This window comes from Chlamydotis macqueenii, chromosome 12 (genome assembly GCF_036417535.1).
Source record: "Chlamydotis macqueenii isolate bChlMac1 chromosome 12, bChlMac1.mat, whole genome shotgun sequence".
NCBI classification, from domain to species: Eukaryota; Metazoa; Chordata; class Aves; order Otidiformes; family Otididae; genus Chlamydotis; species Chlamydotis macqueenii.
Window position 1 is genome coordinate 2,771,792 of NC_141567.1, and position 26,943 is coordinate 2,798,734.

At 47.0% G+C, this 26,943-nt stretch overlaps 2 protein-coding genes and 1 non-coding gene across 3 annotated transcripts in view; 2 read left to right on the plus strand and 1 right to left on the minus strand.

Moving 5' to 3' along the window:
* The window catches only part of MEGF11 (multiple EGF like domains 11), a 203,768-nt gene extending 199,843 nt beyond the window's left edge, over positions 1 to 3,925 (plus strand). Inside the window, exons 25-26 of the mRNA XM_086756994.1 lie at positions 647 to 853; positions 1,384 to 3,925. Of these exons, the coding sequence (XP_086613120.1) occupies positions 647 to 853; positions 1,384 to 1,544 (368 nt within the window). The 3' untranslated portion in view covers positions 1,545 to 3,925. The remainder of the gene's footprint in view (positions 1 to 646; positions 854 to 1,383) is intronic.
* A 2,504-nt stretch (positions 3,926 to 6,429) lies between these two features.
* On the minus strand, positions 6,430 to 25,152 carry RAB11A (RAB11A, member RAS oncogene family). Its single transcript, XM_086756929.1, has 5 exons — positions 25,014 to 25,152; positions 16,934 to 17,129; positions 15,799 to 15,992; positions 14,730 to 14,810; positions 6,430 to 8,158 (listed from the first exon to the last, which is right to left on the minus strand). The coding sequence occupies exons 1-5, from the start codon at positions 25,051 to 25,053 to the stop codon at positions 8,019 to 8,021; spliced, it is 651 nt and encodes a 216-aa protein (XP_086613055.1). The 5' UTR covers positions 25,054 to 25,152; the 3' UTR covers positions 6,430 to 8,018.
* Positions 25,153 to 25,392: 240 nt separating this feature from the next.
* On the plus strand, positions 25,393 to 25,464 carry TRNAQ-CUG (transfer RNA glutamine (anticodon CUG)). The gene has a single exon. It is a non-coding gene; the product is annotated as a tRNA-Gln (tRNA).
* The last annotated feature ends 1,479 nt before the right edge of the window (positions 25,465 to 26,943 follow it).

Sequence of the window (26,943 nt, forward strand, 5' to 3'; positions counted from 1 at the left end):
CTCAGACGGAGGCTTGTCCCCCTCGGAGGCCCAAGCGTTCCCCATGAGCAGGAGCAGCCTCCTCCCGCTCTTAATGGCAGAGGGAATTTGAAGAGCAGCGTTTCTCCTGGTGCTGGGCCGGAGCTCTCGGGGATATACGCGCATACGCTGCACTGATGCAGTTCTACGCCTGCTGAAAATATTTTCCATTCAAACAAGCGGCAGCTGATGTTGACCAAAGCCCCCGGGACGCTCACCCCGTAGCTGGCCAAGTACCAGCAGCAGGTCCTGCTCGCAGAGCTGGCTCGCCACGGCTGCGTGCATGCATCTGCGGGAGCAGGACTCAAATGCAGCTCCTTAGGAATCTGGGGGAGGGAGGGAAAGGTTTGCCACCTCAAATTAAATATTGCAGTAAATTATGACTAGAACCTTTTACAGGAAAAGCTCCGGTATCGAGCAGGTTTTTATTTCTTTCCTGCTAGTGAGTTGTGGATGCAATGGGCTGGACGCACCCCGAGCGCAAGCGTCGGGTGTCTGTGCTGGGTGCCGCAAGGCTCTTCCTTACCCCCTGCCCCCTTGTTGTCCCCCCCCTTCCTGCAGAGGTTCGGTTTTAATGAACCTAAGCAAGCTAACAACTCTAACCGCCCCCTCCGCTCTTGTTTTGCAGATTATATGAAAGAATCTGTGTGCAGCTCCAGCACTTGTTCTCTGAACAGCAGTGAAAACCCATACGCCACCATTAAAGACCCCCCCATCCTGACATGCAAACACTCCGAGAGCAGCTACGTGGAAATGAAATCGCCTGGCCACAGGGACTCCCCGTACTCAGAAATGCCAACTTCAGCCACAGCCAACAAAAACATTTATGAAGTTGGTAAGTGGGGCAGGCGGCAGAGGCTCTACTCCAACGCTTAGGTGGTTTTATTGTGGATGCTGGTATTTTTTTTTTTTTCCTTTCCTGACACAAGTAGTGTGGAGTCGGCACGGTGCAGCAGGCGCGGGCTGGGGGACAAGGCCTGTGCATTGGGGTGTTGATTTGGGGAGCCAAGTCCTGCGCATGAGCGTGGTGCAGCACCGAATTGCTCCTCCACCCCCACGGATGAGGGCTGCAGGCCCCTCTTTATGCTCGTTTTTAAACTGCTGCAAAGTCCGGCTGCAAGATTTTGAAAGCACAGAAGCGTCGGTTTTTTTGAAGACATTATCTGCAGGGCTTTGGGAACTACCTGCCCTTGGATCTGTTTGGTGGTTTTCCCCTGGTCTGCCCCGTGCGCTGCCAGTAATGCTGCGAGGGGAAGAGATGGTGTGGGAAACGGATGTTCTGTGCTTGTGACAAAATAGGTGAGCAGAGTAACTGGTTTTGGGAGCGCTGCTGGTTACCATAACCCAGTTTCCTTGGTTCCCCAGAGCCCACTGTCAGCGTGGTCCAAGACGCCCGTGGTCGGAGTGCCAGTTACCTCCAAAATCCATACGACCTGCCTAGGAACAGTCACATTCCTAGTCACTACGACCTCCTCCCCGTAAGGCACAGCCCGACGCATGGGCCATCTTGGGACAAGCAGTCTTAAAGGGATGAACTTCGCTGGTGCACCGTGCTGCAGACACAGACTCCGAGGAAGCAAAAGAGAAGCCAATCCTTTTCTGCACTGCAGGATGCTGACAGGACTTCTGATTGTCTTACGCAAGGACCTAACGTAACACAACATCAGCTTGGGCCAACTGCTGCTGCATGACGTTATTTATAAAGACATTTTTATATGGGTAACAGGAACTAATGAGAACCTCTTCCGCACCCGACTGGAGTACGTCACGCCAGGAAGGTGTCTGCGTGCTCCAGGCAAAGACTCTCCGTGGCGTGCATTCTAACCCTGGCTTTGCTGTAAAATAAAACACAAAACCTTGCTAAGCAGAAGGACTTATAGATGTACATTTCTACCAACTGCATCAAGAAACCTTTTACTGTTAGGAACACGGTGACTAGGAATACACTAGAATATATTTTACATCTTTGTCATGGAAATGGACATTTTTCTGAACAAAAGCAGGGAAACTTGTCATTTCATCGTCTGGAAACCTCATTTACTGCCATCACCATGTGCAACCTGTGCAGATCACACTTGGGCATTAGCACCGATGTTCATCTTTATATTCAGTACCAGGGCATTTCAGTAGAGGAATATGAACACAGACACATTCTACGCAGTTTTTAAAATGTACCATCTTGGCAAACGTCCACTGATCTTTGCTAATGACTTGAGTGTCAACAATGAGTCTCACACCCAGCTTACCGCACGTTTAACAAGCTATAAAATACTTTGATTGGCACAGAGAGGCTTTAATTGTCCTTATACAGCTTCTGTTTTGTTAGCTAAATCCACCAGATCTGTCGGGCGGTGTAAACTGGCGCAGACCGACCCTGGCTGGGTTTCCCTTCCTAAAGCTACGACACGCCGGCTTCTCTAGCCCATCTTCACAACCCATCTCATCGCGATTCACTTTACAGCATGCCATTTCTCACACCCTTCCATTTGATGTGCATTACCATGTAGTGCAACTTTATCCGGTGACGATTCTACCTGAAGTGTCATTAAATTGGGCTGAAACTGAGTTTTCTTTTTCAGCAGCTGTTTGTGAAGCAATTATCAAGGGCCTGGCCCATGGTAAAGTTTGGGACTTACTTAAGTCACCATGATTTGGTTTGGTGGTTTTTTGTTTTGTTTTTTTTTTTGGTAATCTTTGTTGACCTAGAAAGTAGAATACTTGCCGTTAAGCAGTTCCTTGTAGATTTTGAGCATGAAGTACTATTGATTCTAAGTATGTAATTTTATTAGGCAAACGTGGAAGTAGCAAGTTGATCACCTTTTAAATATATATATATAAAAAGATCTGTTGCACATTCGCCAGTCTGATGGAAATAGAAGAGAACAAAACCAGAACCAGTCAGTTTGCTCAGCGCATGATCACTCACGTAACCTGCGGGTCTAGGGAACTGGGAAGAGGAGCCTTCCAGCATGGAGGCAGCAGCCTGATCCCAGCTCCGAGCCAGACCACGCCTTGGATCACCGGGAGCACCGTGGTGGGGCCCAGCCCGTGGCCCCGCAGATGGGCCCAGCCCTTGCCTCAGGGATCGAAGCCCCTGGCACGGTGGTACCAAGCCACCGGCAGCCCACGTGGCACCCCACGGCTTGCGCCCGCAACACACTTGCGCCAGGGCACAGGCAGCCCCAGCGATGCGCTGCTGGAGGAGCCGGCACCCCGCTGAGCGGTCGGGTTGGCTCTGAACCCCTCTGTGGAAACCAGGAGTTTTGCAGCAAGACAGCCGAGCGGAGCCCGGCGATCCCCCAGGCTCCCAGAGCAGCAGGTTCCCACGTCGCAGGATAAGGCATAAGTAGTTCCATGAATGCTGCATGCGTGCATGGGGGCAACGACTGATCAGCAATAGCAATTTTATTTTCCAGGAAAGCCTTATTCGAGATGTAAGTAGACAATTATTTTGTAGGGCCAGTAGAAATATATTTTATGTACGTTAATAGAAAGATTTACCTCAAAAATACCAAGGGAAAGGCAGTTCAATAAGGAACACTCTTGTTGGAGACCTTGACACCCAGCACAAGCAGCCCCAGCTGCCGGCCTGACCAGTGTTTGTGTGTGTGTTGCTGTGACGTTTGCAATGAGACTCCAGAGAGCAGAGATGTGCTCGGTTGTTTGGTTGGGTTTTTTTTTTTTCACAGCTGAATTTTCAAACCAAATGCAATGAGTGCATAGAGCTTAACAGGAAAAACAAAGAAACAAAAACCAACAAAAAAATACTTCTTGTATATTAGCATTAGCTTAGGAAGTAGGCACCAAAACGGCAATACTTTTTTAAGGCAAGACAGATTTGTAATATATTTGTTCATTGTGCAAAGGTATTCTACCTTGTACAAAATAAATTGAATTTCTCTCAGTGTGTACTTCTCAAATGTACTCATTTGCAGCCTCAAACCTCCAGTCCGAGTTCTCCAGGCGACGGGGCTGGCCACGAAGGGGCTGTCGCCCTCAACAAAAAAAAACACCCGAGTGTCAGGCTTACAAGCCAGAAGTTGGAGGATTTCTCAGAAAGCATAATGCTGTAATTCAGGCTGTAATTTGGAATTAATTTCAAGTAAGGCTCAGCTTTAAAACAAACGTAACTGGCTCTGTACATGCACAGCTCCCCTGGCAGCTCTCGTTCCCCAGCAGTTTGACCTCCGTGGGTCTGAGCGAGAGACCCCGGTGACGCGCCAACCCGGGCGGACAAATTCCTGCACGCCTACCGAGAGCACCTGGGGCAAGTGCCAGCACCAGGTCACTCCTGATTTTCACACGATGCGTTTCGGCGAGTGCCATGACAGCGTTCAGCGACACCAGAGGGTGGTGCCTTCAGCTGGGCGCTGGAGGACCCAGGCCAGCACTGTCACCATGTTACACCCAGCAGTGATGAGACCGGGCACAGGGCAGCTGTCTCCACAGGTCTGACCCCTCCCAGGGAGCCTCATCGCTAAACCACGAGCGCAGCAGAAACACCTTCAGAATTGATGACTCCCAGACAATGCAGTGGACTGCCACACGGTGAAGCTTTTTCAATACTTGTGCTTCATATTTCTAAAAAGCTTGTTGACTAAAGCCCAGCATGTAATCGTATTTGACAAGCCACACTTAAGCTATTGAAGTCTGGAAATTCATCAGGTTTGAACTGATAGAATAAGCCACTCTAGCTTAATAAAAATGTCTTTAAATCAGAACAATTCCATGTCCTTTCTGCTTCAGAGTCAGAACCTCGGCTCCCATCAAGCACAAGAACCACTGACACTTGAACAGCTTCGTAATTGTTAAGGTTGGGACTTTCAAATATGTAAATAACAGCTGAAGCTTTAGGCAAGTAAAGCCAATTTCGCAGCGCTGTACGGAGTTCCCGGAAACTCAGAAAGCTCATTTCAGGGCCCAGAAGCCGTATCTGTTATAATCAGTTGTCTCTTCAGTCCAGAAGCAATGCCAGCTACAGGAGAGAATGATTCAGCAGCAGCTGAACAGGAACAGTGCCCGGTTGGGCCGGTGTTCAGACGGAATAGTGTCTTGCATTGTCTCTCCCAAAGCACTCAGTGAAGTACCTTCTCATCCCAGGAGCGTCACAGCCCAGGGCCAGCGGGGATCCGCCCAGGATCCGCAGCACCGTGGTGCTGAGCCAGTAAAAAGCAGTACCAGACCAGAGCACATGGGGCAAAGGCTTTAACAGGTAAGAGTCACGTCTGTGTACCTACACCACTTGGTTTTGCTTTAGAAGTCGATGGCTTATGAAGGCTTTGCAAACTATAGCATGAAAATTTCATGATCCATGTTGCAGCAGTTCCTAAGTACACCACCAGTTTCTGCACAGCATTTCTGTCTCAGGGCTGCTTTATGATTATTAATTTTAAAGTTCTGGTGGGGAAAAATAAAAATTAAAGTTCTTACTTTGCCTGACAGCACATGCAGCCATTTCACAGCTACCCGGGACGTGAACACAGCACTTCTGTTGCGAGGCACAGGAAGAAGCACACGCACACATGTAAACTCTGCGTGGGGCAGAGGCAGCCTTGGCCTCTCACAGCGATCTGTGCTCCCACAGGCTTCATTCGCTTTGCATTTGCTGCAGAAGGAAGCTTTTCACGTAAAACCCTGCGAAACCCAAACCTGATGTGACAGCTGAGTCGAGCTGCCTGGTTACATGAGTCAGAAAAGGAAGCAAAGTGAAACTCATCCTGCATTTCCAGTTGACAAATTTAGAACTTGGCTGCCCTGGTAATCTGGTTAATTGCAAAACGTGCTCCAGTCTGCTCAGAGAAAGTTCTGCAAGAACTTCTGCAGAAAGCAAGGGCCCAGTCTTACACCTCATCCTCAGACCCTCCTGCCATGTCAGAAGGCCCTAAATTTTGTAAATTATCCCCAGAGCCAGCAGCGCCGCCCCACGCACAGTGTGGGCAACTGCTCCCAGGGACACAGCACGTGGCACTCACTGGCCATCCAGCTCCTGTGCACCACCTCTCCAGCAGGACACCAACATGGGATCACAAAGCTTAAATTATTTCCTGTAGAACGCAGTAGTTTCCTGCCCCACAGGATTTTCTTACTGGCGGCAATGTGGAAGAAAGCCCAAGTTTGTAAAAGCCAGTGAGGGATTTGACTAGAGCGGACCCACTGACCTTTCAGGGCGTAAAAGCTTCCTGAAGCTGCCAAACTGTCATGGCTATGAACTGCAACAGCCCCAAAAAGCTGCAGGCCTGGTCTCAGTGAAGGCAGCAACTGTGTTACACAACTCTTTCAGTTCCTTTTCTGGGGGCACTTCCACTTCAGTGTCTGCTCACAGCCTATTCCAAGCAGCTTAATAGCTTCCAGTAAGTAAAAACTCCTCCGATCAAATCCCAGTTCTCCCAAAAAGTGCACCCAACACCATACTGAGTCGTCCCCTGTAATTCTTTATTAGAATCATGGATGAATATATTTTAAATGAATCTAAAAAAATAATGAATCAAAGTACAGTACATGCATAAAATACAAAGTAATTTACAAACAGATCAAAATAGCATCTTCAGAACTAATACTAGGAGGAGAAATGGATTTTAAAAAACCAAGTGACCGACTACAGCAATGCCTTCCGTGTGCCTTACACATCATGAGCACCGCAAGACAGAAAGATTGGGTACGAAACGCAGCTGGTAGCGCCTACCCAGATCCGAGTGTTCCAAGTGGGTCATATCAGAGTTTGAGAAACGTCCCCCACGATCGCTGCATTGTATCAACAGCTGCAGGCATTTATACAACAAACAGTTCTTTTAAACACTACAGGAATTCAGTGCCTGTGCCCCCAAATCTCAGTCCTAATGACGTGTCTGGGAACAGCACACGTTGAGTGATGTGCAGGGAGTGCAGTGACAGAAGGCACAGTTCACGTATCCCTGAACGAGCGAATCGAACAGATGATCTGTGACCACAGAAGGAAGGCATCCAGTAAGAAAACCACTCCAGATGTTTTTGTTACAGAACATATACCAAACCACTGGAATAATTTAAGAATACCAGATGAAACCAAACTGAAAACTAAGACCAGGTTGTGAAAGTTATTGATTCATCAACTCAAGCATTTGAATATATTAACATACGTGGCGTGTATTAATCATGTGATATGTAATACATGACAACACCCTTCAAGTCTGTGTACCATGGGAAAAAAAAAAAAAAAAAAAAAATCCTCAAATCCTGATACCACCAGCACTGTGGAGACCAAGTCCCAGGCAGCACAAAACCATGCTGCAGGTTCCAGCACTAGTGACCCTTCATCAGTCACACAGCTCGTGCCTTTGCTTTCCTCACAAGAGGCATCTCACACAGAGCCCCACCAGTGTCCCCGGCCAGCCTCCCAGCAGCTCTGCCTCACAGCACAACCTCCTCTGCAGCAGGTGCCAAACCACTACAGCTCATTCACAGGTAGCAAGCACTCCGCTGCTTGTTCGCAAGAAATTATCTTTTCTCCCCACTAATATTCTATTTTAAAAAATCCTTAACTTGACAATCTGAAGATGTAGCCAAAGACATTTAACTTACATTAAAATTGCACTTCAGAGCAACGGGCATCCCATCAAGCTTTAGATGCAGCATACAACACCTTCAGACAAGGAAAGATTATCCTGCCCAGAGATATTTTCCTAGTTAACCTGACAGTAACTGTTTTGCGAGAAGCAGAATAACGTCTTCGAGTGCTCACTAAAGGGGTCTGTGCTCTGACTAGCGGGCATCATGTCGGAAAGAGATCAGATCAGTTCCAAACAATTTACTGAACCCAAACCGACAAGTCGGTGTTGGGAAAATACTGCAGCCACATAGAAGCAACAGATTATAAACACTGAAATCAAAGTGTTTAAGACATGGAGAAGTTCAGAAGGAATAAGCAGTAACTAAACACAAGAAAGTAACCACAAGAATTACAAATATATTTAAATCTTGGACCTGGGGAATATACACAGCTTTTTAGGAAAGAATGAAGGATTCTATATATTCTGACAGCACTGCATCTTTGGTTTGTTTTCAGTGGTTGGAGGGACGTGAATGGGAACCACGTTGTTGCTTGGAGACATATCGTTTTCACGTCTGTCGGACATTTGCTTCTGGGAAACAATACGATAGATCTCTGGAAGATGAGAAAGAGCCAGTCATTACACATACATCAGCAAAACACCATCAGAAGTTAAGTCTGGGGGAAACCAGGCATCAAATAGATGAAGATTTCCCAAAGTTTTGGAAACATAGGTAACGAGCAGAAGCATTCACAAGAAGTTCATTTGTGATGTTTTCTATATTCAGAAAATAAAATATTTATATTTTTGAAAAATAAATTAAATTTTTAACAACTGTTTTACTCCCCTTGAGATAAGAGTTCGTAAATGGATGGAATTCACAATATTTTTTGCTAGGAAACAGAAACTATGTACCCCATTAATTCCTTCTGATGGTTCCCAAGGCTCTGGGGACAGCAGTGACATGTTTGTCGATGTAGCCGCAGACAACAGCAGGATTTAAAAGAACCACTCCAAATTTCTCTCTCTGATAGGATTGCAAGGGCAGTTTCTTCTCTCTCAGCATGGCTATCACATCCAATAGCTCGTCTATCATCCCAGCGGTTTTACATCTTCAGAAAAGGTTGAATATTGGGGCCCAAAAGGGGAGACCCCGCCCCTTAAGCAGCACCCAAGCCCTTTGCAGAAGTCACTGTGTTAGTGCAGCTAAGCTTTGACGCTACAGAGAAGAAATACGGACTCCAGATGAAAAAATTCCAGCATAAATCGGAGAGTGCGGGTTAAACTCCTGGGCCTTCCCCAGCATGCTGCCACCTGGGGAATGCTGCACGCCTGCACCAAAAGCCTTGCCCACTTTCCTGGGATTCGTTGGTGGCTGATTGCCCGTGCTGTACATAAACTCAGAGTAGCTACAAGAGCTCTTAATTCAGCTGCACAGAAGAAAGAGTACAGCATGTGTAGCACTTCACCCCTGGAAAGGAAATAAAGGCTACCAAAAATAGAACATGGGGAACTCACTCGCAAATTCGAGTTTTAAACCATTAAAGATTTGTTTGGGTTTTTTTTTTAAAAAACCTCAGTTTAACAAAAGTTTTTAAATGTTTCAGATTCAGCAAAAAGCCAACCCTGAAATGACACCATGACATCTTCTGCTTTGCAGAACAGAAAAGCGTGCTGGCAACAACGACACCAGCGCTGCCGAGGAGCAGAGCCCTGAGAGAAGGGAGTTGATGCCCACACCCCATTTGCATGCTCCAGCTCACTGCCCTGCCCTCAGGTTTCAGATAAAACCACACAGCAGAACACGAGGGTGCACTTCACACCTCCTGCAAAGCAAGCAGGGAAGAGCACAGCTCACAACTGGCAACCCAAAGCAAAGGTCCAGAGTTATTTCTGAGGTCTGATGTCTCTTATCAGCTGGATAATGACTGCCCAAACACACACCTCACCTCACCCAAAACCAAGACACATCTTTTTCACCTGGAATTTGTCATTAGTGAGTAGCCTTTGCTCAGAATTTTAATGAGCTGCTGCTTAGTGCACATCCTGACATCATTTCAGGACTGGAAATCAAGCAATCTTGCGCAGAGAAGCCCTCTCTGCAGCCAAGGGGTTTTACGACAACAGGAAAAGATGGCATTGAAGGTTGGTCCCTGACCAACAAGGCTTGAAAACCTCGCCCTTGATGGAACAAGCCTGCACTGATTTACCCTGCCAACATAAACAGAGGCCAAGCGCTCCCCAGGACAAGTAAGAGCAGGGCTGCACGCACCCACGGGACTGCTGGCAAAATAAAAATCCCTCACGTAGATACTGCACTGTAGCGATGGCTGTACAAGCAACGTTAACAAATGCAAGTGGCACTTTGAAAGAATCTGCCTGTTGGGCCTCCAGACTGACAGCTCAGACTCAGATAGGGCTAAACTGCTCAGAAAAATGGATTTTATGTACGCATTCAGTTACAGATCAAGTCACTGAGGCAACCAAACGAGCTGCACGTGTAAAAGGATTTTCTGACTTCACCCTTTCTTGAGTTCACTCTTCTTTCCAACAGTCTTACACACAAACAATTTCACAAGTTAAAGAATCTCATGAAATCAGGTCTTTAAAGCCACCTACAACCGATGTGGGAATCGGCAGATAAAGATCAGCTTCGCCCTGCGGCAGGCCACTCGGCAAGGCTCCGCAGAGTCCCTGTGTGCAGGGTGGAAGGAGCACAGCTGGAAGAGATCTGCTCTGCATTCTTCAGGAGAAGTTTTCTGCTCCACTACCCTGCCCCAGCTCAGGGTGGACAGCCAGTTTACCTCCAGTTGCAAAATTCTGCCCGTTCCTATTCAATAGGAGGCTCTTGCCACCTTCGTTACTGGAAACTCTCTATTAGCACCTTCGGCAAGAGCAAATCTCAGTTTTCCAGAGAGCTTCCTGAACAAGTTCATACTAGTCACCAACACAAGCTGTCACACACTTCCTTCACCAAGCAGCAGGGTGCCCTCTCTCTAACACCCTCATCTTACAGCAAACATCTTCACTAAACAGCCCCGAAGCCTTAAAAAACAATCTTAACAGCACTGATTTCTCTGCTGATAAAGGGTCTATCCCTTCCGACTCCAGGACAGTATTTCCCTGATCCCCGCTCCCACGGCCTCCCCAGCAGTCCTGCAAGGATATTTAGCAGTTGCGCTGCTTGAATCAACTTCCAGCAACCTCAAATTTGTTGCTCGCTGCCGCTTCTCCCTCCTCTGCAGTGCGAGCCTTTGGGCAGCCACAGCAAACTGTCCTTGATGAAAGCCTAAATGGCTAAAATTTGCCTTTCCCTGGATCAGCTGCACACTCCTTCACCACACACAGCTGTGCTGGTGCGAAAGGGGAGGTGGGAACAGCACAAATCTGCTCTCCCTGGGGCAAAATGCCCAGCGGCAAAGCCTGCGCTGAAACCAGCCTGCGCGGAGGAACGCCAGGCTAATGAAGACACGTGTTTTTTAATGAAGACGCTGCACTTTATGCTCTGCTCAGTAACTGAATGAGACCTTATTAAGAGCACATTCAGCAGAATGCATCACTGCATAATTGGTAACTGTGGGAGACAGGCCTTGCACTGTAAGAGGGCTGGGGCAAAGTGACACGGCTGCCTAAGAGGAGCTTGTCCAGTCCTTGTCTGCTCAGCCCACGCTAGTGTTTCATTGATTTTTCAGGTGTACAGAGCTAACAGAAGAGGAAATCCCTACATTTTTTGACATTAATGCTCTCTGATGCTGTTTCCTTGGAGATGGGATTCCTTAGAGATGACACTGCAGTACAGGAACAGAGACAGCACAGAGCCAGGCAGGGAACGGAGGCAGACTCCACTTTAAGGATGCTTTACCCTGCTGTGAATGCTCAGAGTGGACAGGATTATAATACCAGTCTCTCCTATTTGCCAGATGATACAAAGCAGCTTTGTGTGCACAACAATCAGTCCTTGAAAGTCTAGACATCTTGCAACAGGAGAATTTGGACACTGTACATCTACAATATCAAGACATCTACAACAGTAGACCACTACTCTAAACCACAGAAGGAAAAGGTCCCCAAAACCTCATCCGGTATCCACAGCAGGCAGGAAGCCCGCTAGATGTAAGATATACCCCATCTCTAGAAGTCATCTATAGTACAGAGAGAGGAAAGAAAAGCTTTCTGCCTCTTCTTCCACCTGTAGCAGCAAATCACACACTCACTTAGGCTGTGCCAACTGTAATGGATTCCTATTTCCCATGCCCAAAGCCATCTATTCAAAGTGGCTTAATCTGAGAATCTAGGTGTGGAGAAGCTTAACGTGGATCCTGCTAGACCTCCAAGGGAAGTACTCTTACAGGTTCCCAACGCTGCCCCAACCAGACAGCTTCAGTAGGGCTGGAGAAGAAAGGAGCTTTGCCTCAGATCTTAGCTGTGACGGCCTGTTCAGGAGACATCTAGGCAGCTGTGTGAAAAGCATCGGCAGCAGCCTGGGATGTCTCTGCGGTGCAGTTCCCAGCGCGGTAAATACTAGCAGAGCTGGTGCAGCAGCATGCCCTGCCCCTTCTTCTGTCAGCCACCTCCGCTTGCAGCCTGTGGCAAAGCCCGTTGGCTTTACCAACCTCCTTCATCAAAGCACAGCCAGCATTCCACCCGCAGGCACTATGCTTGGAGGCAGCCTTGCCAAATACAAGCTAGCCACGATTCTACAGGGTCACTCTGAAAACCACATTCCTCAGATGACTGCTCCCCTCTTTCCTTCAAAGCAAATCATTAACAGAAAAAGCCAGCTGTGAAATGTTATCAAGAAGTTTATTGGCAGAACATTTGTCCTTAGCATGCCAGTCACAGCCGAGATGGAGCCAACCTGCTGCTAATGCATTATTTACTTCATCTTTATCTCCCTGAAACAGAGCTCCCGTCTGGAGCGAGCCACATGCCCACTAATCAGCAGAAGTGTTTCTTCCAGCATAGTTGAACCACCCCCTCCTGAACAAGGATCCTGTCCGCATACCTAAGAGCTCTTTACCCAAAGCACTGTCAGAGCAACATGTGGGGAACATCGACATTTGTGGAAAAGCAACAGCCTCAACAATCTGTCAGAGTCCACCAAGGGCAAGTTTTAATCGCTTGTTCTCCCATTACAGACTGCTCTCTCACAGCAAAATTTAACTAGGAAAAAAAACAAACAGTCAAACCTCTGTGAATTAGAATCCAAAATAACTTCTGAAATAAAAGGTACTGTTGGAAGCATGTGAGGAGAGATAAAGAAACAGCCTAGACTGTGCCCAAGAGGTGAACTGCTTCCCCATGGCAACGGCAGTATATCCTCCGAGTGTCACACAGCTGCGGGGAAGTAAGGCAGCAGCCCAGGGCACGCAGCAAACTTTCCACCTCTTCAGCCATCACCGTTACAGAACAAAACAGCCTAAGAGGAGATGGGGGCAACGAGGTGACCAGTTTACATTGGCTATGGCTGCCTGACAGCCACGCTGTGAGGGTATAAACAATGTCTAATATATTTCCAGTTCTGTTTTATTAGTGCTGGTGCTGAAGCAGTATGAAAGTTAATTAACTAACCTTCATCTGAGAGCCCTGATCCCCTCTGAAAACTGAAAGCGCAGGCACCAAAGTTGCTCTACACTACACAGTACATTTGGCCAGAATCTGACCTCGAAGTTCAGTCTAGGTGCTCCTGAGAGGAGAGGGGCTACCAAGCATGAAGGAAGGGGGTTTTAGCAGCTACAACCAAGCAATAAAAATGTTTTTCTCCTGAAAAATTCATGTTCAAGTTCATGAACATTTTTGACAGGAATGCCTTTAGGTAGGTGAAGAAAACAGGAAATCCAGCAGGCATCCCAGATACCATCACATTCAGCCACTCCTTTGCCATTCACCCCCTGATGGCATTGGCAGTGAGTCATGTAGGGAGTAAATGTAGAAGCTAAGATAACTTCTCTCTTCTTTTTTTGTTTTTTTACATTTGTGCAATGTTAAATGACAACCAAATGACTACGCTGAAGTTAAAAGGGAACCACATTATTCAGCTGAAGAGGAAAGGAACTCCAGTTCTAGTCCCAGCATTGCACAGAGCAGCGAGGTGAAAAGCATCCCCACGCACCACTGATTCATCTAACACGGACACATTTCCTTTCTTGCTAGCATACGGACAGGAGCACTACTGCTTAGGAACCCACTGCAAAAAACACAAGAGAACCAGAACCTGTCAGAGGCCTTTTACCAGGATAAGGCAAGAAACAGATGGACACAGGCAGATAATACTCCAGCAGCCTAACAACTCTCTTTCTCCACTGCTAGGGTGTTCATAAAGCATTTCAAGAAAGCGTGACAGAATTCATACTTTTATTACAGTAAATAATTTCCTAGCTGTCTCCTCACCTGCATGTTCCAGTATGGCTACCAAGTTCTTTTTGGTGTGTGTTTTAAAATAATGTCTAAATTAGCTGGCAGCTAGTCATTTCCACAACAATCTGTGAATTCCTACCCCATCCTTTATATCCATGGCTAAGTTACGGTCCCCCAGGTAGTTCCAAGTTGAAGGTCTTAGACTGTTGGCAAGTTTTGCCTATCTAAAACGTGTCTAAACAAAAAGGAAGTACTTTTATCCACAGAGCATAAAAAAAATGCGGCACTCACTGACATCATATGTTACAAAGACCAGAAGTCCAGCCAGGACTATTAAATGCAGTAAGAGTGACTACCCTGCAGCTCAGGAGTCACTAGTCCCAGACTACAGGCATTGTTCAAAGGAATGATCTCTACCCTTTCATTCCTTTCCCCTTGGCAACTGCTATGGTCACTGTTAAAGATGGAAAAAAAAAAACTAAATTGACTTCTCCTCTGATAAACTATGGCTGTTTGAACTTGATGCCTGCATGAGAGAATGCTCTCCTGTGGGCACTCCCTATCCATACACACATGGGAATCTGAAACATAAACTAGGCTGACTAGAAACCTGGGGCAGATCAAAGAGAACAAGGATTCATTCCTGAGTTCAAGGCTGGCCTTTCAACTGTGACACTTCAAAACCAGACTCCAAATCTTCTGAGTGTGAAGAATGATTAAATAGCAAAATTTTTAAAACACTTTACAGACAAGGAAATGCCTATTTGCATCATATCTGAGCAGCCTCCTGCCCTTCCCCCTCGAAACACAAAGCACTAGATGACTCACCTGTCAGAATAGTCTGGAAAGCTGCTTCCACATTTGTAGAGTCTAAAGCAGACGTCTCAATAAATGACAAACCATTCTTCTCTGTGTGGACAGAAATGCTATAATTAGAGGGGTACACCACATATCTGTTTCCCATCTGGAAGAACTTCTGTACCAGATTGTATTTGTGATGAGACACATGGGTATCAAGAAAAAGTATAAGAAGTTGTGGGTTTTCCCCCCTTATGTGATCTGAAAGTAACACCATCCCAACACCAACATTAGAATTCGCACTCATCCCCAAGCACTGGGATTAGTCGAGTGCTGCTTTACTTGGGGCCGCATCTTCCTGCATCCCTGAAAGTCAAAATTTGTTGTACTTTCAAGAACTGTGTAAGGAAGCTCTTGGAATCTTCTTTAACCTCATCAATTTTCTCCACCTCCCACCTGCTAGTATGTCATGGAAGCTTATTTAACAGCACAAGTCCTGTGGGGGAATGACAGTCCTCCGCCTGCAGGCAGGGATCCTCACTGGCCATAAACCCTGCAAATGCAGCTACAGCAAGCCTTAATGTAAGAAACCCAGCGACACTCCTGGATGAAAGAAATTTGGCCTAAAACAAGGCTAGATTTACAGAAGCTAGAATTATTTTTCTCAGATCTTAATTATGTAACAAGAGTCAGAAAGCCAGTTTAATGAAAATCCGTTCAGCCACGGGCATCTGTGTAGGGCTGCAGATCAGTTGGTACAAAGAAGGCAATACAAAGGTACAAAGCTACCACCACACAAGAAACTCCAACCTAAAGCCACAGGCACAGTTTCGGCGAGAAAAAGAATACATAGGCAAGAGAATAAATCTGATTTAAAATCTTCAAGTGCCTCTGGCTGGTTCTTGAAACCACATCAGTGTGCATGTTCTACACAGCGTCCTTTTTGACTGAATTAAAAAGAGACAAACACCAGTATGTGACACTGAGGAACATCACCAGCAGCACTGTTTTTCCTCCTACCAGCACAGTCATGTGTCTAAGATCAGGCAGGCAGATCCCCAGACAGTTAGCATCAGGAAATTATTTTGAGTTCACTAACCTGCAAAAGCTCTGGCCTCATCTGTAGGGACTGCTCTCAGGTGGCGCAAGTCACTCTTGTTTCCCACAAGCATGATTACAATATTGCTGTCAGCGTGGTCTCTCAGCTCTTTCAACCATCGCTCTACATTCTCGTAAGTAAGGTGCTTAGCAATGTCATACACCAATAACGCCCCTACAGCTCCGCGATAGTACCTGTGGGTGAAGAGACGTGTTAGAGAACCAGCAAGACACATCATGATTAAAAGTGACAAGTTACTGTGCAATAATGGGAAATAGCTATTACTAAGATAGCTATACATAAAAAATATCCAGAAGCAGGCTACGTGGGACTTGAAGCAGTGAAGCAGAGCATCCAGACTCGGGTTATGCCACAGGACCATCAGAGCAGCCAGGACGGCTTGAAGTCTATGGGGTAAGCCAAGCCCCACGCTTGTGGGGAGAAGCCTGCATCCCAAAAATGAAACTCTGAAATCTCTGAAGCTACTGTCACCTTCAACCTCTGATCCACTCCTGAAAAACCTCCCCCACCCATCACTGTGGGTGCAGTATGGGCACGGCCCATAGCGATAGACTTTAGAATGACTCACTGGATCATAAAAATGTCAGCCTCATCTATTCCCTTTACAAAACACCACAGCTGGTCTCCTCTCAGACCAGAGAGAAGCACAGTAACGCATTCAAAAAGAAACAGGCTGTGTTCTCCCACCCCACAATTGCCTCCAGCTTTACTTAAATCCAGCTTTTGCTATGCTGGTTTTTTCCAATTAAATAAGCACGCAAAGTGAACAGCCTTTTCTTGCTGCTACAGGAGAGTTTCTGGTCTTAGGTTACCACTGATAAAACCTCCGTGAACGCTGATATTCCTTTATCAATTGCTTGCATTGAAATGAGTCTCTCAAGCATTCTCTCTTCAAGCATTCTAGGCTTGAAGTGCCTCCAGCTAGGTGTCATGAGAAGTAAATCAGTTTGTGCAGGGACACACTATATCGAGTTTCTGGGCTGATTAATATTTAAGCTTCCTTCCACCATAGGTCATGGATATTACACGATAAAACACAAACACCTCTTGTTTGCAATTTCTGCAGAATCGGAAGGGCCCAAAATTACCCTCAGCCATACAAGCTATCACTTACGCTGATGTTATAGCTCGGTATCGCTCCTGCCCTGCTGTGTCCCATATCTGAGCCTTTATTGTCTTCCCATCAACTTGAATGCTTCTTGTTGCAAACTCTACTCCAATGGTGCTTTTGCTTTCCAAGTTAAACTCATTGCGAGTGAATCGAGACAGAAGGTTACTCTTGCCTACTCCAGAGTCTCCAATAAGTACCACTACAAGACAAAAATGACATGAGAATCAGATTCTAGATGTAGGCAATACATTGACAATCACCTGCAATAAACATTTATTTTCCAGAATGAAGCATGAGGGAAAAAAATGGCAAAACCACCGCCCTTGTCATCAGTCTACTGTTCAAGTCTTGGCATTTCTAGAGAACCAGAGCTGCCACATTCACCAGCAGTTTGAACACATTAGACTGGTGTTTTACTTGTTACATTTCAGTCTCCTTTACCCAACATGGAAAAACATTCCTCCTCCAGGAAGAATATACATGGTTGTCACTGCAAAAGTCAGAGACAGTTTGGATTTCACATTCCTGTAACAACACTACAGCTAAAAAACAAGAACCACCTCACCATGCAACTGAAATAGTTTTTGCTAAAAAAGTAGAAAATACAGGGCAGGCAGCAGACTTTGCCTGCATGTTGCACTCTTCACACCTTTGCAGAAGAAAGGTTCCTCACCGGGGTAGAAAAATTTGTGAATGGAAAAAAAAAAGAACCACCAAACCCAAAAAACCACCATCACCCTGATGGACAGTTTAAAAATGTTAGCCGAGCCACAGCACTCTGCCCTTCCACAGCCCCTTACTGCTGCTGCAACTCACTTTCGGCCACAGCCTGACTCTAAAATGCTGCCAGGGTATTGCTGGCCCTCAGAATTAGAACCACTATCCACTCCCCCTTCCCCGGCTCAGCCTGATTCATCACAGCACCAGTGCCAAGCAAACTAACTGGAAGGCTTCAGCTATGCTTGACAAGAGACTGACAGAAGGTTTAAAGTCCAGTTCCTACAGGAAGAAAAGCGTCACAAGGATTTGCTGCAATGCCCTGTAACGCTGAGTTGAAAGGTGTAAGTTTAGGTGTAACTTAAAACTCCCTACCAAGATGCAGACCACTGGATGAAACACATTCACACCCCTGAGTCACAGCACCAGGAGCCTCTCAGGATGATCTCATGCCCTTAACGAAGATAAGGGACTGAACTGGTTGCAGAAGGAAATGGAGGAAAAAGAGGACCAGTGAGATCCTTGAGAAGAATGGCTAATAATCTTAAAGTTCAGCAGTGAATCAAGGCCAGTCAAAGCAAAAAAGCGCATGCTTGGGTGACAAAAAAAAAAAAATGTAGCTATGCTTGTTTTTACAAAAAACCAGAAATACTTGCTCACTAACATACATCATTTCACAGTTAAGACACTGCACGACAGTGTTAAAAGATTCTGTGTGGTACAACAGAGGAACGAGTGCAGCACACACTTCAGTCACACGAGAAACCCCCCCACCGAGTCTCAGTCTAGCAGCGCAAATACTCCCATCTGCCACGGCACCACCCCGCAGCCCACCGGACACCATCTCCTATTTAAATAACGCAAAACAATTCTGATAAATGGGATTTTCCGACTGGAAGGGCAGAGCAGCGCCTTTTAACTGCCCTCCATAAAATGAAAATTGCAGCAAATGCTAGCTTCAAACACAGCCTTGGAGAGAACACTTCATCAAAATAAACATCTTCCCAGCTCCCTCTGCCAGCTGACTCAGCACACAGCCAGCCAAGCTACAGAAGCTGCATGAAGCAGAGTGGTCTGTTAGCCACTTCTGTTTACGAAGAACACAAGTGCAGGTAGGTGGCAAGCACGTACGGTGAATATAAATGGGATTCTGCTTTCCTAGGTGACAGGTCAGCACTGTTCAGCGCCGGCTGCCCTGACACAGCCGAACAGCTTCGCTGGCACAGAGGATGTTAAACCATCATACACTTTGTGCAGTGGACACAGCACCTAACTGCATCATCACCCCTCGGCAAACTGCCATGGCTTTCCTTTTCCATCGGCAAATAAGCTCTTCAGTACTATTCTGGCAAGCTTAGGCCACGTTTTCATACTTGTATTCACTGGGACGTATTACAAACAACGAGTTCCCAGGCGGCAAAAGTTCTCAGCTCTCTTTGCACACGTCAGTCCTGCTGTCACCCAGCACTAGCTTTGGCAGTGGCCAAAGCTTCTCTAAACAGGAAAAGCAATCCACGCACACAGTTTCCTTTTCCCACCAGGATGCATCATATACCTGTTAAGCATTCCCTCCAAACAGAATTTTGTTGCTCAGTGCATATTTCAAAGCACAGCTTTAAGTCATTTAACAACAGACTGATCATTTTAATTCCTCTGCCAGGTTTTTTCCTTACCTTGTCTGAATCCCATGCTGCTTATGTTCTGAATGGTTTCCAGCACCAGATTAATACATCCCAATTAAAAGAGGAAAATATTAGGCTTTCCTCCTTGAAGTCAGCTATTTCCTCTACTTAATTGGGCCACTGCAGCTCCTCTCAAACACAGACACAAGAACAGCTTGAAATGTCAGCAGGTGCCCAAGACTCCTCACACTTTCTGCATTTCTACCAGCCTGAGCAAGTATTGCTCTTTGAATACAATTATGAACTGAAACAGCTTTAACAGCCACTCAGACTGCATTATTCATTTTAATTTTGCTTTCCTTATCAAGCCACCTCATTTTTATCTTTCCTACTACACACCATGTTCCCATGTGTTATATTCTTAGCATAGAAATACAGTAGGAATGACCCTGGATGGCTGCGTCCCATTCTATCTATCCCAGGCAAACAGTTTCTGGGAGGGAAATGACGCTATCTAGTCCCATGTTAAGGCTAATTGTTCCTGCACACAGACTTTTATTAGGCTTTTCTTCCAGAAACTCACTCCTAATGGTTAGAAATTGCCTTCTAATTTTCAGAAGAAATTAGCAGTCAGCTGATGGCAGTGTTCACGTGCCAGCATTGTCCATTAGCTTATTAGTTTCTTCTCCCAGAGGTGTCTATGCTGGGGTATTTACAGAAAGCAATCGCATCTTCTCTCAGCTTTGTTCTACCAGCTAAATAGGCCAGTCTCTCAAACGTTTCCTTACAGACAGACTGTTGATTTCCTCAAATATCTTCCCTATGAGTTTGCCAATTTCCCTTCCACACAGTGAGAACTGCACACATTATTCTAGGTGAGACCTCCCTGTGATGTATTCAGGGACTTTAATATTTCCATCTCTAGTAGGCACACCTTGAGCTGGAATTATCTTCTCCTGACCATATCACTTTCGTGGCTCAGCCTGCCAGCAGTCAGACCTCAGTGTTCTAGCTTTCAGTGGTCAAGCTCTTACTTTACCAAATTCCTAGGAGTTGCCAGGCATAAAACCTTACACCGGGAATCCCACTTCATTTGGAGGATGGCAGTCCTCATCAGCACACAGCCCCTCCAGTGCTGGGCTCTGACTTTCTCCTGTACCACCCAAATTTGTATCATCAGCAAATTCCTTTACTACATCAGCGCTGGAAGGAGGAACATCTGGAGGACACATTTAAGCAAGTTCAGCCACAAGACCCATTCCTGAAAACCTCCATCAATAACATTCTTTGGACCAGCACCTCCCTTACAGGAGCAGCACCTTAGAAAGCTTGGCAAGCAGAGGAGATTTGTATTGACACATCCAGAAAGTCATTGAGGTGATCTCCCAGGTGACTACTACTAGGCAGATCATTCTTACTGGTTTTGTGATCTGCCAGTTCAATACTTGCAACCACGTGCTTTAAATCAATGCATTTGACTACCTACAGCATTACCACCCCAAAGGTTTTGCTACTGTATAAATTTCATTCTGTAATTCCAGTTTTATTTCTGTAGAAGACCAAAATAAGAATTCAATTTCCTAAGCTGCATGAAAAGCAATTTAGAGAACTACGTCAAGAAAGAATTATTAATTTTTCACCAACATTCCAGCTCACTCACCCTATTTTTATTTCTGTTAAACCTCTTAACTTCATTAAAGTATTATATTAAGATTTCAACTGTCTCATGGATAATGTTATTGACAACCTAATCAGGCTGAAAACAGAAGTCCAGCACCACTAGCTTCTATTTTCTATGGCAGAACTTATTCCACGTCGCATATTCCACAATTTAAAACAAGTACACCAGCACTAAGGGGTTACAGTGTCTGAAAGCACTCGTCTCTGCATTGAACTCTGCTATCAAGAGGCAAATCAATAAAGAGCCTGGACACATCTTCATGGCCCCCAGAAGAACCTGCTGATGAACACCTCTTCTTGCCCACTTCAGTTGGCATTTAAAGAAAACGCAAATAAGATGAGCTACACCTTGCAGGTAGCTGGTGATAACACTAACACGACCAGGTCTTATATCAAGGTACCTCCTCATCTTTGCCCTGTTTTATTCACCCGTTCCCTGTCACAGTGAGAACTGGCATCTCAAAGGCGCTCTGGAGTAGGGGTCGTTCGTTACCCGTATGTACACGTGTAACGCAGAGCTGGGCCTCCAACGCCTCTGGAGTAAAATGGCTACACGAGCAGGTTTACTACAGCACAGAAGTGCCTCCACATCTAACACACAGGGCTTGCTATTGTTGTAAAAATCAAGGTGTCATACAACCACTTTTCCCTACAAATTTTTCTAAACAAAACACACAAGAAAATACACATTTTCTAAAACCCAAACCAACAAGTTTGTTCAGTTTCAGAGCATCTCTTCAATATCAAAGGGAAAAGCTGGAGAAATGAACATGATGCCAAGTAGGAAGCAGACAGCTGAAACTGGAGTTTTTCCCCAAGAAATAAGCTGAATGTCACCGCAAGTCCGGTCCACATTCCGAAATGAGAAGTCTGACCCCAAATCCAGAGTTCCAGACGGTCAAGGTACAGATATAATCCTCTTGAGCTTTGTCCACAGAAAACACAGAAGACATCTTCTATGAGCGAGGGGTACTTTTGTAACTACTCATCTACTGCAATCACGTTAATTAAAAAAAAAGAGGTGAAAGTTCCTGCATTTAAGCCAGGCTTAATTTACTAAGTAACAAAGTAATATCCTTATATCAGCATTATATTTTTACTCCCATTAAAACTGCAGCAAGACTTCTACAAACTGGGTAGAATAGGTCTTGTGTTTCCTCAAGTGCAGTGCTGGGAACAGTAGGCCCTGCTCTCAGCTAAAACCAAAAAGTATGGAAGAATCCAAAGATAAGTCTAGCTGGACAAGAAGAATTTACCAAAAATTGTCTTTTTACAGGCTAGGCTTGGGCTTTAGCACATGCTGAAGTGCTGCAACAGAGTCAGGAGAGGAGTACTTTGTAACAGGGATGGTGACTTCCTACAGCAGCATAGGTGGGCTCAGCTTACACCCACCAGCAGAGCCAGATTTTGAGATTTTGACGTGCAGCTGCTGTCAGTGGCTGACAGGACAAAACCAGAGGTCTGAAACACAAACAGACCTCAAGAGTAGTAAACCAGCTAGACTAGAGAGTATCACTCAATTATTTAAAATCAAGTCAAACTCTGAGCTCAGTCCCACCAACCTACCAAGTTCCTAAACCCAGAAGAACTGTCCTACTGGGTTCAGTGGCCTTAGAGACCAACACGCAGTCTGACTGGCTGAGAAACGCTACGTGCCACAGAACGAACAGGCTGAACTTTGCCCTAGCAAGCCCCTGCATCTTCAAACAAGCAATACCTTCAGACTTGCCCTTGTAAGCACCACGCTGAAACGCTCAAACAGGCATTTTTCCTCCTCTATAAATGTGTGCAGTCTTTCAGATCCATTTATAGCATTTATGGCAATGCACCACTCCAAAATTTGCATACACATTCGGTGAGATTTTGGATCCTTTTGGTTTTGCCTGCTGCTCGACAAAAGCAGCATTACAGACACCCAGAGAAATGATGACAAACTGTAGATACTTTCCCTCTTTGCACGTATCACCCATTGTTTTCGTTTTCATGAAGTTGCACATCATTTCAGTATAAGGGATCGGAATCCATTAGGTCTCTTCTGATTATTTTGATGCCTTTCTCCACCTTTTTAGTTGTACAATATCCCTTTCAAAATGCGTATGGCTCTCCTGCCTACATTTCCCCTCAGTCCCCAAGATGCTCGTGTCTTGGATTCAAACATCAGCTTGATGTTCCACTTGACTTCTCATTTCCTTCTCCAAGAGTTTTTACCTTCTTCTTGTCTCCTGTATGGAGACATTCATTTCAGAGACCTACTCACAATAATTTCAAGATCATTCCACATCGGCGACAGCTTGTTTAGAACCACCATCACCTTTGGGAAGTTACAGAAGTTTCCACAATTTGTATCACTCCGCATTTGTTATTTCAGCTGCCACATTAATCCCAGTTACGTGACATTGCATCAACTTCCTGCAGTCCACTTCAGCTTTGCAAAACCTGAACCACTCATCTTCACGCCACCATTTTCCTACCACTCCCTGCACTCCCAACAGTCTAAACAGAAAAAGCTTTAGGAAGGGCAACCAATTAAACTAGCTTTGAACTTTTCTATATAACTGGATCTCAACTCTTTACTTTCCCAATCATATAAGGAAGGAGGTCTAATAAAAGACAGGGCCTCTGCCAAGCTCTGTGTCACTGATATTCCCAGGCCTTCACAGCTAAAATATTAATTCTAAGCACACTGACAGAACTGTATGAACAAGTACGAGCAATGCAATGGTTTTGATAACTTGTACACATAAGTACCTACAAGGTTGCTTGATGTGGTTAAACCGTGGTCAGCAAGGGCCCTGCCAATGCTCCAGGCTGAGACGAGAGGCCCTTCCTGGTACTTGCTGATTTGATTTTAGTATCAGTCACAGATGACTGATTTATAGCCAGAGATAATGCCACTTTCTACATGGCAGTTGGATAAAACAAGGAACAAAAAAAAAGTAATTCCTCAAAGTTATTACAGGAGCTTAAGGGTACAGAAAAAACCATGACTGTTCACCTGAGTTTCATGATGACAAGTACTGAGTCTTATCATCACAACACAACCAGCAATGCTCTAAATCCTAAATTCAAATTTACAATAACATATCGCAATAAACAACTGGCTTTCACAACACTCTGCTTGCTTTTGCAGTCGGGTTTTAAAAATTGGACAGTCGACTTCAAAACATCAGCACCGCGTACGCGTTTCACAGCGTGCCGGGTGAACCTTTCCGGCAGGCTGGCGTTTTACCTCCACGGGCACTGAAAACCCAGCAGTTAGCTGCAGCCCGCAACGTTTTAACCCAGCTCTCTGCTGTGTGGCTGACTGCAGGGGCGTGGGGCCTGGAAAACAAGGTGTTCCTGTCCTTCTCTGCTGGGTGCCGCATGAGGTGCCAGGGCGGGAGCGGGTGTAAAACAGGAGTTACCTTCACCGCTCGTGAAGGGTTCGCAGCACAGAAGGCGGCAAATAACACTGCTTTATCAAATTAGCTGCATCATGTAGCGACACTAAGCATAACTCATTTATTTTACAGTTCTACTGAAGAGCTGGAAAAGGAAGCAGCCCTCACCAGCCGCGGGCATCCTCACTGCTGATCTCTGCTCGCCGGCCCAGCAGCCCGGCCGCCGCCTCAGCCTCTTCAAGCAAAAGCCTTGCCCGAGACACAGACAGGCCAGATCCCGCCACGAAAACCGGCCCAAATCGGACATTTCGAGGTCAGAACAGCGAGGCCCAGGACACCCCCGGCCACCAGGCTCCAGAAACATCCGAGCAGGGCTTGGCGATGCCCCCGCCCCACACCGGCAAGGCCGACGCGGGGCTGCTCGGAGCCCCCCCCCCCACCCCGCCACCGTCCCGCGGTTCTCCCGAGGGAGCAACCGGGACCCGCCCGTGGGCCCGGGCCCCTTTCCCCGGGGCTGCGAGGGAAGCGGCGGCGGGGCGGGGGCCGGCCGAGGCGGCGGGGAGCGCACCCCCCCCATCCCCCGCGGAGGGTCCCGCCGTCCGGAGGCCGCTCCCCGCCCAAGCCGGGACCCCCTGCGGAAGGTGACCCCTCCGTTGCGGCGGGGCCGAGACGCGCGGCCGTTACCTTTGAAGAGATAGTCGTACTCGTCGTCGCGGGTGCCCATGGTGGGGTGCGCCGAGGCCGAGGACTGGGAGCGGGAACCGGACCCCTCCCTGCAGCCGCCGCAGCGCTTCCGCCCTCCGCGCTCTGCCCGCCCACGGACAGGTACTTCCGGGGCAGCGCCGCGGCGCCGCAAACTCCTTCCGGGGCAGAGACGCCGCTCCGGTTTTAAAGGGACAGTGCCGGCGGCAGGGCGCGGTGCGTGGGCTATCCCGCCCGGACACCCACGCGCGCCTACCTCCGCTCGCCCACCCGGGTGTCACGGCCACGGGAACGGGGTTCGCGAGAGCGGAGTGGGCGGCGGGAAGGACCTAGTGCCGGCCGGCGGAGGTGGCTGCAGAGCGGTTCCATGGTGTAATGGTTAGCACTCTGGACTCTGAATCCAGCGATCCGAGTTCAAATCTCGGTGGAACCTGGTTCTTTTTGTCTTTTTTTTTTTTTTTTCCCAACCTCCTCTGCCCAAATCACGGCCAATTACAGAGCTGCCCGCGGCCGCACTGCAGTTTGGGGTGTGTTGCCGGGGAGCCCCTCGTGTCTCACCGATCCATGCTGTGAACCAGGCCCAGAGGGGCATGCGAAGCCGATGGAGCTCATGGTGGAGGTGTTTGAGACGCCAAGAAGCTCTTTCAGCTCACAAGGTGCAGAGGCCATGAGCATGGAGGCCACTGCCCACCCCTCTTCTCCCTTCCCAAAAGCGTGCCCCCCTCATCTGCCCCTGTGCCGCGGGAGACACCAGCTTTGTCATCGGCCTCCCTTGGCGCAGGCTTGAGACCTAAATAGAAGAGGATAAAAATAGCGCTTGTGTCCAGATCATTAAACCAAAGCCTTTAAAACTGCTCTTTTTCCACCAGCTTGCCGTTAGCAGCAGCAGTATGTTTGCCATCTCTGCAGTCAGCGGCTGTGCTATCATTTCTGCGTGTGGAAAGTAACCCCCGGGCATCGGCAGCAGCGCTGTGCATCAGTTACCATCTGCTGGAACGATAACGAACCATAACGTGATTCTCTGCGTTTAAAAATAAATAGTTCACGCTGCCTCAGAGCTTCTGAGTGGAGAAAACAAAGCACTAATAACAAAGACGCGCGATGTGTGACCACGATGTGTCACACCACAGGAGTGCGACGCTGCCAGCGGAGGCTCTCTGGGAGCACACGGGTGAGGTCGGCGCATCGGCGTCTGGGCTCGCCCCATGTCCTGCCACCAGCCTCCAGCGTGCCCTGGCAGACCATGTACCTCCGGCTTCTTACAGGTGCACAAAACCGGCATTCAGGGCATCGCATCCCCAGGAAGAATTACTCCCCATGGGAACCATTGCGTGTGCTGGTCCCATAAGGGCATCGCAAGGCCAGACCTCGCAGGAGCAGGGAGCACTCCGGTAGTGTAGCGCCGAGGTCTGTAGGAGAGAGGCTGCGTCGTCTTTGAATTCGTCTTCTTTAACTCCAGACAGACTCAGTAACACCCAAAACTTGAGACTAAAAATCCTCGTCCTGCTCCTGCCGCCCTTCTCAATCCTGCTGCATTGAGTAGTGCGTCCAAATCGATAATGGACACTTGTGTGTGCAGAGGCCGGCGTATATTTAGAGCTCTGCAGTTAAGGTTTCCTTCTCACATCCTATTTCTAGTTCTCCATTGAACTTTGTTGTTAAAAAACTATCAATTGCTGTTAAAAAACAATTAACTTTCAGTTGATGTTTCTCAGGCTTGGTTTCATCTTCCAGAGATGCTATTAATTCTAAAAAAATAACAGAGATGAAGTAGTTTTAGTTATCCTTCTGTAAGAGTTGTTCTCCTTTTTGTGTTTTGGATTTTGCTTGTGAGCCTGGAGACACCCTTTCTTTACATTCTTCATACGTGTAAGCATTACTTCCTCTTGCTCCAAACTGCAGATGTTCTTCC

Excerpts from the sequence above, each read along its gene's own strand:
- RAB11A (XM_086756929.1), bottom strand. The coding sequence starts at position 25,053 with ATGGGCACCCGCGACGACGAGTACGACTATCTCTTCAAAG. Across the intron at positions 17,130-25,013 it reads GTACGACTATCTCTTCAAAG|TGGTACTTATTGGAGACTCT; the intron begins GTAACGGCCGCG and ends TTTGTCTTGTAG. Across the intron at positions 14,811-15,798 it reads TGAGGCCAGAGCTTTTGCAG|AGAAGAATGGTTTGTCATTT; the intron begins GTTAGTGAACTC and ends CTGTCCACACAG.